Consider the following 16,299-nt stretch of genomic DNA (forward strand, 5'->3'; position numbering starts at 1 on the left):
GATTGAATAACAATTTTATGTGATAATGTGAGTAGCCAACATGAATCCATGGAAATAGAATCAGAATCAAAATTTTAGCTTTATAAGTTTTTGAATTTTGTAATTATGTCGTTAAGTATCTAAGTTCTAAATTTTATATTTATATAGAACGTTAAAATTATATTTTTATTTATATTATATAGTAAATATTGAATCCCATTGGGCAACTTCGTGAGCTCACTTTTTCATATTTTGAACCTCCTTAATGAAAATTCTAATTTCACCACCAAAACCGATATATAATTTTCATACAAATCTTGTATTTGGTTTTAAAAATTCATGAAATATTTATTAATCAGAAACCCAATAATATAACATAAAATGATTAGAATCCCAAATTCAATATAAGCTTCCAGTTAATTCAAATGTTTTACTAGAAAATGATGTTTAACCTAAAATTTGTAACTAGCAAAGGTACAAATATTGTTGGCACAACGGAAACTGATCAACAATGGTTGTTAGAGAAACATTTGCATGTTTAATAGTGAAATTAACAAATAAAAAGGGTAAATGATCACATACTATAGTATAAAAAAAAGGTACTTAATATATAATAGTATAATATATAGAGTTAGATACATATTCAACAACTTGTTTTTTAACTCAGATCTGAATTCATCATTATATAAGGTAAAAGTTAGAAGATTGGTGAGGCCATCAAAAATGATTGTGATGGATCGTATTGGTAAATGTGATCCTTCGTTCTTAATCAAATGTTTCTGGTAGTGCATTAGGTATGAAATCACCTTTGATAGAGAATGTTATACCCTCTAAAGTAGTACTTTTCGACGAGAATTCAAATTAATCAAGTCCGATCTCAAAGCACATATCAGACACCAAAACGGTTAAAAAAAACTTAATTTATGCACCATTGATTTTTGGACATTTTTTTAATTAAACGTTTTTTAATTCAGTCTATATGTATCCTCCATCCTTTCACAAAACCTAATCATAAAGAAGAGACCCTCAACAAGCCTTCTATTTATGGAGACTTATTTAATAATTAAAGTCTAAATTTTAGTATTGTACAAGTAATTCTAGTTGAGTAATCAAATATTAAACAGTTTCTGTTTTAATTTATCTTCATTCTTTGTGAAGGGCCTCCCCCACGAGAAAAAAAAATTTAAACATTTGTTTAAAAAATGTGAGTTGATAGTAAAATTATTTTTAAGATTTAATCAAGTCTTTTTCTATCTAATCTAATTGACTTAGTGATTTTGATCATGAGAGGCTTGGTGCCCCCACCCCACTTGTCAATTTGTTCAATATTTCTATATTGCTGAAATGTGATAAAGCGAGTTTTACACGTTTAAAGAGAAAAAAGAGGTGAAGGGTCACTCTTAGCTGATAGAGTCATTGAACGAACATGCTTTCAGATATAACTATTGGAATAAGGCCGTGAATATGATCGATACATTATGTATAGATCGAAATAACATGATAGTTGATGATAACAATGAGACCATGATATTCAAGGGATCCACTCTAAGTATCGACTAATTCGTGCATAGGATTAGGGATGGTAGTTGGTTAGGTTAATTCTATATTTACCTAATCATTCCTTAATTATATTTCATCGAATTTTTCGCCTAAATATATAATACTTGCTCTCTATTGTTCATTTCAAGCACCAAATTATTTAAGAAAGTTCATTATTTCAAGAAATCGATTAAGAATTTTCTTCTCTTTCTTTATTACTCAATTTTTCACCTAAATAGAATATAATATTTTTAAATTATCGTTCTTTCTCGATTTTAAACTAAATAAATAAATTGTGGGCCTAAATCAGCCCAAAGAGTTGAAGCCCGATGGAGTAGCCCATAAATTGGAATATCGTAGTCCAAGCCCAATCTTAAATTGAAAAGAGAAGCCCAATGGACTACAATAACTTCTGACCCATAATCAAAGTGGTGTGGGAAAGCCCAAGATTTCCTCATTCAAATTCGACACCTCTGAGTAAATACAAAGAACTATTCATCACACCACAACCTCCGATAATTGGTAAAAAACATTTTCTTCAATAAGAATATATAATACTTGCCCAACATATGCCCATATCCACTTCTTTTAGGCTTTTCAAAAAATAAAATAAACTACCAAGTGTGATAATAAAAGTTTTCGTTTGTATTAGTACTAAATGAACATATGCAACAAAAGCTAACAATATAAACACATATTCGACATGAAAAAACAGCAAATTCTAGAAGCTAGGGCTTTGTTCACACTTATAAATCCCACTTTAATTAATTAACTTTCTCTTGATAATCCTAAGGAAACAACAAAAAGAAAAAAAAAATCAACATAGGTTGTGGTGCACTGGTGGGAGTGCTTCATCCTTAATCAGAGGTCTCGGGTTCGAGCCCTGAGTATGGAGAAAATCCTGTTGGGAGCGCCACCCCCGAATGGGTCCTGCAGAGCGCAATCCAAATTTAGTCGAAGCTCCAATGTGGGCTCCGGACACCGGATGGAAAACCAAAAAAAAAAAGAGCCACAACAACCTCTAATTATTATTCTTAGTAGGAGAATCAAAATAATATAAACTAAAAAGGTTACGTGGTCTAACTAAAACCTTTTACATATTGAACGGTATTGGATTTTTCTAATATTATTACAACAAATATATTCTTTAGAAAAAATAATTAATGTAGGGTTAAAATTGGTAATCCACTATTAGGCAGTCCAATCAGTACTTATGCATGAGTTTTTCCTATTTATTGACATAATAATTTTTTTAAAAATAACAAAAAAATCTATCTTCCTCAAGAGTTAGGGTTGAAGCCATGAAAGAAGAAAATATTAGAATTTGTTGTGAGATACAAATTCACTCCACATTTAAAGAATTTGGAGAAAGATGTTGCAAGTTAGTGAAAGAGAAAAGGACTAGATTTTATATTCTCAAAAGATGTGTTGCAATGCTTGTTTACTGGCATGAATCTACTGACTTTAAATGATAATAACTGAGTTCTAAAGTTAATCAGAGGCGGACCCACGTAGTCAATTTTGGGTGCTCGAGCACCCATTGACTCGGGAAAAAAATTTGTATATATATATAGAAAATATGATAAATACATTATTAAATAAAAATAAGCACCCATAGAACACTAGCAGTCGTGGGTGCGCTGGTTAACACTTGGAAAAATAAGGCACGCGAAGCATGAGGGCGAGGGTTCGAATCCCGTCAGCCCCATTCTTTTTTTAAAAAAACTTTTTCCAGCGAATTTTGCACTTTTTTTTTACTCTTCTTTTTTTTTAATTAAGGGCTTATTTTACTCCGAATTTTGTACTTGTTTTGACTTTTCCTATTCTTAATTAGTTTAGGGTGACTAACTTTTTCTTTCTTTTTTATTTTTAACCTTTTCTATGTTTTAAAACCTTTTTCACTGCCCACTTTTATGGGATTTTTTCTTTTAACAAAAAGAGGAAATCATTCTTCTTCTTCTTCTTGTTTCAAAGAGAAAGCAGCCAGCCCAACAACAAACTTCAAGCTTTTTTCTTTTCAAAATCAAAATACAAAAGCAAGGTAATAAGATTTGATGTTTGATTAAAGTTAGATAATGAAAAAAAAGGGTTAGGGAAATTAGGTTTTGAGATTTTCATTAAAGCAAGGTATACGTTTACTTTTTTTATTAAAGAGTTTGAGTTAGTATACGCTTGCACTATGTGATTGCTAACATGTTTATGTTAAAGGTGAGCACCCACAACCTTTAAATCCTGGATCCGCCACTGAAGTTAATTATAAATAGTGAATGAATTTATAACCATAGTAAGTGCATCATTTACCAACATGGGTTGTGGTGCACTAGTGGGAGTGCTTCACCCTTAACCAGAGGTCTCGGATTTGAGCCCTGGGTATGGAGAAAATCTTGTTGGGAGCGCCACCCCCGAATGGGCCCTGCAGAGCGCGATCCAAATTTAGTCGAAGCTCCAATGTGGGCTCCGGACACCAGGTGGGAAACCAAAAAAAAGCTCATTATTTAAACAAAAGTTATTAAATTCGATCGGCTGATTATGTATTCTAATATGAGAGATCAAGAAAGCATAGTAATTAAAAAAATTCTTTTCAAAACCTTTCGAAATACGAAACATAACATCAACCAACAAGAAAAATCAAAGGTAAGATATTTTAGAGTTAGGGCGGAGCTAGCTAGTGTACACGTTATGGGTTAGGCCAAATCAGGTGGGAGTCCCCTTGGACAATTTCATGCGTCATATTTTATTATATTTTAAACATACTTAGTGAAAATTTTGGCTTCGCCAATAGATCGAACCGAATTTATAATTTTAGTGTAAATCCTATATAAAAGAATTAGAATCTCAAACTCATTATAAGCTTCAAGTTAACTCATAGAGCTAACTTGTTTTATTAGAAAATGATGTTTAACCTAAAATTTGTAATTAGCAAAGCTACAAATATTGTTGGCACAAAGGAAACTGATGAACAATGGTTGTTAGAAAAACATTTGCATGTTTAATAGTGAAATTAACAAATAAGAAGGGCAATGATCATCTTCTTCTTTTCTCTTAATTAGAAGTCACATCAATGTTTGTCACATACTATAGTATAAACAAAGGTACTTAATATGTAATAGTATAATATATAGAGTTAGATACATATTCAACAACTTGTTTTTTTAACTCAGATCTGAATTCATCATTATATAAGGTAAAAGTTCGAAGATTGATGAGGCCATCAAAAATGATTGTGATGGATCGTATTGGTAAATGTGATCCTTCGTCCTTTATCAAATGTTTCTGGTAGAGCCTTAGGTATAGAATCACCTTTGATAGAGAATGTTATAACCTTTAAAGTAGTACTTTTCGACGAGAATTCAAATTAGTCAAGTGCGATCTCAAAGCAAATATCAGACACCAAAACGGTTAAAAAAAAACTTAATTTATGCACCATTGATTTTTGGACATTTTTTAAATTAAACTCTTTTTTAATTCAGTCTATATGTATCCTCCATCCTTTCACAAAACCTAATCATAAAGAAGAGACCCTCAACAAACCTTCTATTTATGGAGACTTATTTAATAATTAAAGTCTAAATTTAGTATTGTACAAGTAATTCTAGTTGAGTAATCAAATATTAAACAGTTTCTGTTTTAATTTATCTTCATTCTTTGTGAAGGGCCTCCCCCATGAGAAAGAAAAATTTAAACATTTGTTTAAAAAATGTGAGTTGATAGTAAAATTATTTTTAAGATTTAATCAAGTCTTTTTCTATCTAATCTAATTGACTTAGTGATTTTGATCATGAGAGGCTTGGTGCCCCCACCCCACTTGTCAATTTGTTCAATATTTCTATATTGTTGAAATGGTTAAAGCGAGTTTTGCACGTTTAAAGAGAAAAAAGAGGTGAAGGGTCACTCTTAGCTGATAGAGTCATTGAACGAACATGCTTTCAGATATAACTATTGGAATAAGGCCGTGAATATGATCGATACATTATGTATAGATCGAAATAACATGATAGTTGATGATAACAATGAGACCATGATATTCAAGGGATCCACTCTAAGTATCGACTAATTCGTGCATAGGATTAGGGATGGTAGTTGGTTAGGTTAATTCTATATTTACCTAATCATTCCTTAATTATATTTCATCGAATTTTTCGCCTAAATATATAATACTTGCTCTCTATTGTTCATTTCAAGCACCAAATTATTTAAGAAAGTTCATTATTTCAAGAAATCGATTAAGAATTTTCTTCTCTTTCTTTATTACTCAATTTTTCACCTAAATAGAATATAATATTTTTAAATTATCGTTCTTTCTCGATTTTAAACTAAATAAATAAATTGTGGGCCTAAATCAGCCCAAAGAGTTGAAGCCCGATGGAGTAGCCCATAAATTGGAATATCGTAGTCCAAGCCCAATCTTAAATTGAAAAGAGAAGCCCAATGGACTACAATAACTTCTGACCCATAATCAAAGTGGTGTGGGAAAGCCCAAGATTTCCTCATTCAAATTCGACACCTCTGAGTAAATACAAAGAACTATTCATCACACCACAACCTCCGATAATTGGTAAAAAACATTTTCTTCAATAAGAATATATAATACTTGCCCAACATATGCCCATATCCACTTCTTTTAGACTTTTCAAAAAATAAAATAAACTACCAAGTGTGATAATAAAAAATTTCGTTTGTATTAGTATTGAATGAACATATGCAACAAAAGCGAACAGTATAAACACTTATTCGACATGAAAAAACAGCAAATTCTAGAAGCTAGGGCTTTGTTCACACTTATAAATCCCACTTTATTTAATTAACTTTCTCTTGATAATCCTAAGGAAACAACAAAAAGAAAAAAAAAATCAACATAGGTTGTGGTGCACTGGTGGGAGTGCTTTACCTTTAATCAGAGGTCTCAGGTTCGAGCCCTGAGTATGGAGAAAATCTTGTTGGGAGCGCCACTCCCGAATGGGTCCTGCAGAGCGCAATCCGAATTTAGTCGGAGCTCCAACGTGGGCTCCGAACACCGAATGGGAAACCAAAAAAAAAAGAGCCACAAAAACCTCTAAATAATATAAACTAAAAAGGTTACGTGGTCTAACTAAAACCTTTTACATATTGAACGGTATTGGATTTTTCTAATATTATTACAACAAATATATTCTTTAGAAAAAATAATAATTAATTTAGGGTTAAAATTGGTAATCCACTATTAGGCAGTCCAATCAGTACTTATGCATGAGTTTTTCCTATTTATTGACATAATAATTTTAAAAAAAATAACAAAAAAATCTATCTTCCTCAAGAGTTATGGTTGAAGCCATGAATGAAGAAAATATTAGAATTTGTTGTGAGATACAAATTCACTTCACATTTAAAGAATTTGGAGAAAGATGTTGCAAGTTAGTGAAAGAGCAAAGGACTAGATTTTATATTCTCAAAAGATGTGTTGCAATGCTTGTTTGCTGGCATGAATCTACTGACTGACACATAGAAATCCGCGAAGCCTTGTCATCCGTTACAGGAAGATGGAGAGAGGCTAAGGGAGCTCATGAGGCGCCTTAATTATCTGGTTGTCCTTTCTTTCTCTTCTTCTCCTTAGATCGATGCACGTTAAAGTTAGAATGTGCAATGTACTTGAACTATATATATATATATATATATATAAATACAAACATGCATGGAGTTCAAGAAGAACTTTCTTTTTATAATCATGATGTTTGAATTAATTTACATGTACTTCGATTAGAATCATACGATCTGATCAAGAATTATATATATATATATATATTTTATTTTATTTTTTATTTATTTTTTTTTAATTTTTTTTTTCAATTAGACATGTTGTCAAATTTTACATATTCATAACTTATAATATACTCTCATAGAAGCAATCCATAAATTAGAATTTGAAGCTTAATTAAATTAACTGATATTCATATCGGAAGAAGTCCCATATTGATAATAAAATGCTTCCTAACAAAGGAACTATGTATATCTGAAACGTGTAGTCAGAAATAAAAAATCATACTTACTATTCCACTACAATCCTCGTTGGTTATAAACTCTTATAGAAGGAAAGCATTTCATGTGTTAGCAGCTTGTACGTAAATTCATAGATGCATGCATTATATTCAATTATTGCTTAAAACTATGGCCAGCCATTAATCAAGCAAATTTTTATTTTGATATTTAATTTCATGAGATAATAATGCAAAATTCTGAAATCAATTTGATTGGTTTTTATTTTTATGACTTGTACTACAATATTATTATTTTAATTTTTTTGCTTTTTTTAGTCATTTCATTGCCGGTGAATGACGATTGCAAAAAAAAAGAAGAAAACTTTCAACCCACAAAAATAATTGATATGAGAACAAGATATTTAATCATTAATTGAATTAATATTCTTGACGTTTTGTTAATTAGAAACATGTGTAGTTTGTAAAATTTTAAATTTATATCCTACGACAATAATTACTTTTAATTGTAAGGCTAAAAAGTGGTTAATGTACACTATTTTTATGAGCCTTAATAGTGGCGTATACCAGAAATTTTAGAAAGTGATATCGATATTTATAGAAGAAAAGATAAGTAGGTTATATCCTGACTCATTGGTTTGGACTAGTTTTAAGTTGAAAGAGGTTTTGAGTTCAACCCTCTGACAAATAATGTCATTTCATTTAATATATATACTTATTATTAATGTCATTTCATTTAATATATTTTCCGAGGGAGGGGTGTCACTTGAGACCCCTTAGCTCAACATGGGTCTGCCCCTGAGACTTAATATCATCAGTAGCATAGCGACATAGAGCTCAGGGTGCTTAATCAGACACCCTTCTCGAAAAATTAAATTAGGTATATAGAATATTGTATGAAATATATCAATAAAAAAATATTTTTCATACGTATATATTAAATCTTGAACGTCCTCTTTTCACTGATTAGAAATTACGATCCTTCCCTCGTGCTATTTTTCTGTTTTCTCCCCAAACAACAAAAAGCAAAATATTAAAAGTTGTTCAACTTTTGTTCATTCACTTTATGCTAACGATTTTAGAATCTAGTGTTTTCCATCAAATTATATAACTAAATATAGTTAGCAGATATATAATCTATATACAATATATGTATAATCATGTATAGTTTGTCTGTTTTATTATATCGTACATCTAAAAAAATAAATAATAAATTTATCCGACTATTTTTAGTACTATTGAATTTAGAACAAGGTATGTCTAATTAAGGGATATATATGAGTAAATGGCCAAATATTCGAAATAGACACACAATATTTTATATTCACAATCACTAAGACATTAGATTAGACAGGCATTGGACTTGAACTAATCATTAGACTTAATATAGAAAAACAATTTCACTATTAATTAACTTTTTGAAACAAATCATATGGGGAGGCCCCTTCACAAAGCTGAATGAATAAAAATTGAAACAAAAACTGTTTAATTAATTGATTACACAACTACAAGTAATCATGAAAAAGAGGTACATATATTAATCAAAGTGACGTTAATTATTAAGGGTACGATCGTTTGGTTCGAAGATAAGTTTTACATGAAATCAATCATGCAAGAATTAGTAATGCAATAATTAATATAATGATGCAAAGAATGATTTCTTGTTAAATATTTAGTTTTTTTTTTCCATATAAGTATGTATAAAACAAGTAATTAACAATATTTATTTAGTACTTTTTAAGGAGTAGTTTTGTTATTTTAGTATGGAAAGAAGTATTGAAAAAACCTTAAACTCGGCTCGAATTATTAGTTTCATCTCTAAACTATTGACAATTTTAAAAACACATCTTTATTGGTTGGGCTTGAACTCAGGTCACGAGGGCGAATTCTTTGGTCTGTACCAACGGTAAAAAGTGTCATTCTCTTTACTTTCCATAGGTGCACCGTAACTTATATTTAGTTTTTACCAGTTTCTCAAGATAGATATACATATATATAAATAATTTTTTTCAAAGTTAACGGGTGCACGTGCACCATCACCTACCTATGTGGGCCCACCTATGAATATACTCTTAAATTTTCGCTAATTTTAAGGTTATTTTCAATACTTCTCTTAGCTTTTTATTAAGAGTCACATGCTCTTACAAGAGTTTGAAACCACTTGTTATGTCATGTGACAAATCACTGGTGTATCTAAGTTAGTTCATGCAGATAGACAAGGAACAGATCACCTTCCCCCCACCCCCACCCCCACCCCCAAACCCAACCAACCAACCAACCAATTTTCAATTCAAAGCTGGTTTGTGCTGTCACTATCCAAAATTTAATAATTAGGTTTATGAAAAGTTGGAAATCAGGACATATGTATATAGTAAATAATCATATGATTAGGAAATGAAAGCTATAAAATAATGTTAAAAAATAAAAAAAATCAATGCTGTATAAAGTAGTTTCATCTCTAAAATACTTCATGCATGTGGCATTGTCTCCTATTTTTTGTATATTGTTTAGTCTCATCAATTGTACTATTTGGCACTCATGCATGTCCATATTCACCTTTCTATATTCTTACTTTATTTTATAGAATGACAAATTCAGAATTTTAAAAATGAGTTATAAAAAGAATGATCAGAAGTGTACGAGTCATATTCTGATAGATCTTCGATGGATATATAAAAATAATCTCGATTTTAGTAATGAATGAAATATAGTCTAAAATAACATGTGAAGAAGGATTATATTCTATTTATAAATAATACATAGATCATTTGTGGGGGACGTCAACAAATATTAGCAAGACCTAGCTGGCCTAGTTGTTGTTTTTTTTTTTTTTTTTTTTTTTTATCAATTCTATCGTTTTGTTTGCCTAGATTTTGCATGACAAAAAAATCAAGTATAATAATGTTGTCGAGGCTGACTCAAGATTTGAAGTAAGAGAGACATTACTAGTCTGTGGCTATGAAGATGTCGTGAGTTTTGTGTGCAGATTTTGGAGGTGAAATCGAACCAAAATGCACTATGTATCAATGAAGCTATCCGATCTTTATGAATACGAATGTCCATTAAAATATATACCTCATATTTAAATATATAGGCATATATACATATTTTTTTTTGAGGTTACCAAGGTCATGACTTGACCCTCGTACTTTAGGGCTACGTCAATCATTCAATTATATTGACAATAATTTCAAAAAAATTGATCATCCTATGATAGTACGATGGTTGGTCAAGCTGGCCATGCTAATAGTTCATGTTTAATTAGGTGTAGTTACGGAGGAGTGCAATATTTATTTGAGTTCGAGATTTGGGAATGAGATCGCTTCGATAGAAAGTGTTTAATTTACTCTTTCAACACAAATCTAATAAAATTAGTCGAACTCCATAGTGAATATGAAACACTCTATAAAACACTAAACATAATTATATAGAATCATCATATTTGTGCCTTTTTCTTTTCGTCTGTTTATTCTTCAATATTTTCCATATTTTTACTTTTATTCATTTTTCATTATTTGTGAAGTGCATGGAGTGATAAAATTTGAAAGATAAAAATGCAAGTTATAAAGAAAATGGGAGAAGAGTGCTATGAGCATCTAATAACTCAGATGCAAGATAAAAATTTATTTGTTCACATATTTACATCAAATCGATAAATATGAAATATATATTTTGCACATATACAATTTTAACACTTAATATGCATAGGAATTTGATTTCCATTGCCTTTAAACATAAATTGAATCAACATAAAATTCAAGTGGTCAAAAGACACCAAATACCTCCAATTTGTGGAATTTAAAAAAACACCAATACTATAGGACACTCTCAATATAAACCAGTAATTTCTCTCAAAAGCTTGCTTTACCTCCAAGTTTAACATTAAAAGACTCACTTATGATCGTGGAACTAGCATTGTGATTGCACCCTTGGTGATTCAAAAGCTTTCTCGCGATCACAAAGCTGACATCACGAAATGCATCATGCTAAGCCTCTCAACTATACGTTCAGAAAGTGACAACAGATGACTTCCATTACTAAATGGAAGAACTTTTCGAACTAGTTGATAGGTATTCCCTAATTGCACCCCACAATGGATTCTAATTTACTAAGTCACATATTTCTATTTTTGAAACATCACATGTAGTTGTTGATCCTACGAGGTAAGGTGATGGTCAACAACTTAGTTGTCTTCAACATCCCTCACGATTGCAAACTCAAAGTCATGATTTGCTACGTACACACGTGCAACCAAGCTCTCTTTTATTCTTCTCTCGCTCTCTTTTGTTCGTAAATGCCTTGAACCTCATATCCTCTCCTCTAAGTACTTGAAATAAAGCATTCCAATCATCTTAGATCGATCTCTAAAGACATAACAAAAAAACAATCAATATTCTATCTTGTGAGCTATCAATGACCATATGAACAATAAACATATATATCATCTGCAATTCGAAATTTCACGACAATGACTATTAATCAAAGATTAGACTAAAAAGTAGTCAGTAGACGATATTTGAGTGTCCTTCCTTTAAGTCATATTGAGGCCCAAATTAAATATATGTATGGGCCAGGCCCAAAGCCCGAACTCATTCAAGCCCGAAATTAAATTAAACCCTAAACCCCAAATCATCATCTTCTCTATTTGCTTAAACCCTAATTCTGCAACTGAGCAAAGAACAAGAATCAGTATCAATGGAGTTTGAGAAGAGAAAGTTAGCAACTTTATCTTCCATGAATTCACCAGAACCAGATAAATCACCAAAAGGCAACATAGACGCACCAATTATCCCTTTACTCAACACTCTTAACTCACATCCTTCATATTTCACTACCAGTTCTTGTTCTGGCCGTATCTCCATTCTTTCACAACCTATCATCCCCATAACCAACCCCACCAAGAAAAAAGCTAAAGGAGGCAAATGGGTCTTCATTTCTCACGACCCAATTGAACCCCATTTGATTTTATCGCATCTTTTCCCATCAAAATCAACTCAACCAGTAAAAAATGTTACTGAGGTTGCTGATTTACATAGCCTTGTGTTCAGATTTGAACCTTTGATTATTGCAGTGGAGTGTAAGGATATTGAGGCAGCTCAATTTTTGGTTTCTTTAGCTATTTCGTCGGGGTTTAGGGAGAGTGGTATTACTAGTGTTAATAAAAGAGTGATTATTGCTATACGATGTTCGATACGATTGGAAGTGCCATTAGGGGATACCGAGAAGATAATGGTGTCTCCTGAGTATGTAAAGTATCTTGTTGAGTTAGCAAATGAGAAGATGGAGGTTAATAGAAAAAGAACTGATAATTTTCTTGATGTATTGTTGAAAAATGGGTTTTTGGGTTCACAGATTAGTAGTGGAGAAGTGGACTGTGATGATTCTGATTTGTTGGAAAATTCTTTGGTTAATGGTGTTAGTGGGAATGGAAATGCTAAAAGGAGAGACTTTGATGATTCTTGTTCCGGTAATTGTTCTCAACTCAGACTAATTGATTCCACATCAGATATCAGACCAATTTTGCTTCTGTAGTTTATGGATAGGAGTTTTTTTGCTGTTTCTACAAGACATGGATCACATAATGTTGCTGTTTCCTGTGTTTTTAGCGCTTCATAGAGTGTAAACTGATCATACTTGTGATTTTGTGTTTGATTTCATCTTATTGATCCGTCAAGATGTTATAATTGAAGGAGAGTGCAGAACTTCCTCCTAGTACAATTTGAGTTAAATCTTATTGTGGCTGTAGCAGCCACCTTCCACCGCAATATATAGGTACTTCATTTGCCTTAATGTGCTCGTGTTGAAAAGGTGTGACTCGTATGAGTATTTAATGTGGATTCTTCAAAATAATGAAATTAAGCAAAAAAAACTGCATATAGTCCTACTAAACACTTGCACACACTCATTGGATATATACCCATAATTGAGTCCACCTGACATATGCCATGTTTCAGCATGGCGACTCCTATATTCTCTTTGTTTCATTGCCTTCAAAATTTGAATGTATTATTTATATACCCATACAGCTTTGGTTAATTGCTTCAATTGCATAAGCGTGGTAGTACTCTGACCGCTAGTTATGTTCAATTGCAGGATACATTCCCTTGAATGTGACAACAAGTCCTAATATTTAATTAATTGACAGGATCAGAAGTAGCCCCTGCTATCAACCTACACACTGTTAAATTGGTGATTTCTGGTGAATCAATTGAAAGGCTATTTCTCTGGGGCCACTCTGCTTCTACCATGGATAATATAGATAAAAAGAAGCTTCTCATATTTGGTGGCTTTGGAGGAATGGGAAGGCATGCACGAAGACATGATCTATTGCTTCTTGATCTAGAATGTGGAAGGATGGAGGTGCTTGATGTTCTGGATGCCCCTTGTCCACGCGTGGGCCATACATCATCCATGATTGGAGATTCAATGTATGTGATTGGAGGAAGAGCTGACCCTTCAAATATTCTGAACGATGTGTGGGTTTTCAACGTGACAAAGAGTGATTGGAGGCTGTTAGAGTGTTCGGGCACTCCATTCCTCCCAAGGTGCTGTTTGTGTCATCTTTGCTTCAATGGCTACTATGTGAAGTGTTTCTGCTAATCTGCTATATATATATATATTTCCTATACCTTGTTGGGTGAATGTGGTTCGCTAGTTTGTACCAACTTATTTTGTTTTGTAGACTCCTTCATTCAGTGGCAAGAATTTATAGCATTTAATCATCTGATATTTTTGGCCATATTTAGGTCATAATTTATATTCTGGTGTCTTCTTCAGCAGAATATTATCTTTGAGAGTTGCGTACTCTTTATATATTTGTGTTAGAATCTCTTATGTATAGTTTGTTTTTTAACCTCACACCCTAATGTGGTAGTTTCTGTTGTGCAGTACAGGCATAGACATGCTGCAGCTGCTGTAGGTTCAAAAATTTATGTATTTGGGGGAATTCACAGTGATATGATATTCTCATCTCTGTATGTGTTCGACACACAAAACATTGAATGGAGCGAAGTACAAGTTCAAGGGGATTTGCCATGTGCACGCCATTCTCATTCAATGGCAGCATATGGGACTCAAATATTTGTATTTGGGGGATATGATGGGCAGAAGGCTCTAGGGGACCTGTATAGTTTTGATGTGAAAACATGTATATGGAAGAAGGAAAAGATGATTGGAAGACCACCATCAGCAAAATTTTCCCATTCTATGTTTATTTATAAGAAATATCTTGGGATAATTGGGGGATGTCCTGTTAGTCAACATAATCAGAGATTATCATTACTCAATCTGGAATCTCATTGGTGGAAGCATATTTCTATCAGTTCTATTGGTGAAGGCCTGTTTGTTCGTTGTACAGCAAATATTGTTGATACTGACCTAATAATGATTGGTGGTGGGGCAGCCTGTTATGCATTTGGAACAAAGTTCAGCGAACCAGTGAAAATAAATCTGTTACCTTTGATATCACTAATAGAAAGTTCCATGCATTTACCTGAAGAAAATATGCATGCCATTTGTCAAGAAGAAAAAACAATGGGAGAAATGAACGTTTCCTTTTGTTCCCCACAGAATGCAGTGGAACCAGTAACAAATGGAAGCTTTCATCAGAATTCAGAGGGTGTAGATTCTGGAATTGCTAGAAGTCAGATGGTCGCTTCCCATTGGGTTCTTCGGCTCAAAAAGAAAGATGCGAAAATGGCAAAGGATATGTTGAAAAAATTCGGATGGTTAGATCTCGGGAGAAAAGCCCATTCGCAGGAAGATGGAAAGGATATTTGTTTCCCTGTTACAGAAAATTTCCGTGCGTTATTCAACCAGAGAAATAACCTGGGAGGTGTTTCTGAATCTGTTTGTCAATCAGAGAAAGATACCTGCATGATAGTCGTGAACATTCTGATTGAATGTGGAGCAACTATACTAGCTGATGAAATCGTCAAAGTTAAAAAAGCTTCACATTCTCCATTCAAAGTGATGAAGGAAGCTGTAGGCTCTTTGCTAAGTGACCGAGGTCTGCCATTGCAACTTCTAGAGGAGTTACCTTCGAGGTCTCATTTTATGTTTTCTTTCAATTCTTTTATCTGAGAATGATTAACTAATTGTTATTTCCTAAGTATTCAACATAAGGTGACAAGTTAAAATACTTCCTCTCATCAGATGGGAACGACTTGGTGATATTGTTGTGCTTCCTTTAACATCCTTCAAGGATTCAGCATGGGACTTGATTGGACAAGAGCTTTGGTTTATCATCGCAAAATCCCTGGGGGCTATTCGCCTTGGTCGACAAGTAAGTTAGTGATAATTTATTACTTAATTATGGTTAGAACTTTGAAGTATTATAGTTCATGCTTTTAGTTACTGTGCATTTTAGACAAAAGTATTCATATCTTTTGGTAAACCCAAGTATGCACTTTCTTTTACTTATCTTGCTAAAAATACTATGGGTACTATACTCGCAATAATTATGTATGCTTAATTATTTATGCAAGATATGATCCAACACCTTGTTGGAATTCCTATTGTATGTCATTTATTAGTCATAATTCCATTGTTGCTCAAGTGCTTAATGTAATTGGATGTAGTGAGCACCTTTTCTTTTATCTGTTTTTTTTTAACTTTTGAGAAACGGCCTTCTGAAGTTTGAGAAGTTTATTTCCTATTGACCTTGTTCAAGTTATTCTTCTTGTCCATGAACTCGATGCGAGAAGTTTCAATTTTAAGCTGATTCTGAAGGCCTCTTTTTGCTTACTTCTAGATGAGAAACCAAAAGGAGTTCCTTTTTTTTCTGTTCTTTTTGTGGGGATGTGGATGTGGG

General features: G+C 32.5%; 1 protein-coding gene across 1 annotated transcript in view; it reads left to right on the top strand.

Moving 5' to 3' along the window:
* The first annotated feature begins 12,138 nt into the window (after positions 1-12,138).
* LOC125866710 (tRNA wybutosine-synthesizing protein 2/3/4) overlaps positions 12,139-16,299 on the top strand; it is a 6,948-nt gene continuing 2,787 nt past the window's right edge. The window contains exons 1-4 of the mRNA XM_049547034.1: positions 12,139-12,954; positions 13,633-14,032; positions 14,381-15,532; positions 15,642-15,771. Coding sequence (XP_049402991.1) covers positions 12,183-12,954; positions 13,633-14,032; positions 14,381-15,532; positions 15,642-15,771 — 2,454 coding nt within the window. The 5' untranslated portion in view covers positions 12,139-12,182. The remainder of the gene's footprint in view (positions 12,955-13,632; positions 14,033-14,380; positions 15,533-15,641; positions 15,772-16,299) is intronic.

The sequence above is a fragment of the Solanum stenotomum genome, chromosome 6 (genome assembly GCF_019186545.1).
Source record: "Solanum stenotomum isolate F172 chromosome 6, ASM1918654v1, whole genome shotgun sequence".
In the NCBI taxonomy this organism is placed as follows: domain Eukaryota; kingdom Viridiplantae; phylum Streptophyta; class Magnoliopsida; order Solanales; family Solanaceae; genus Solanum; species Solanum stenotomum.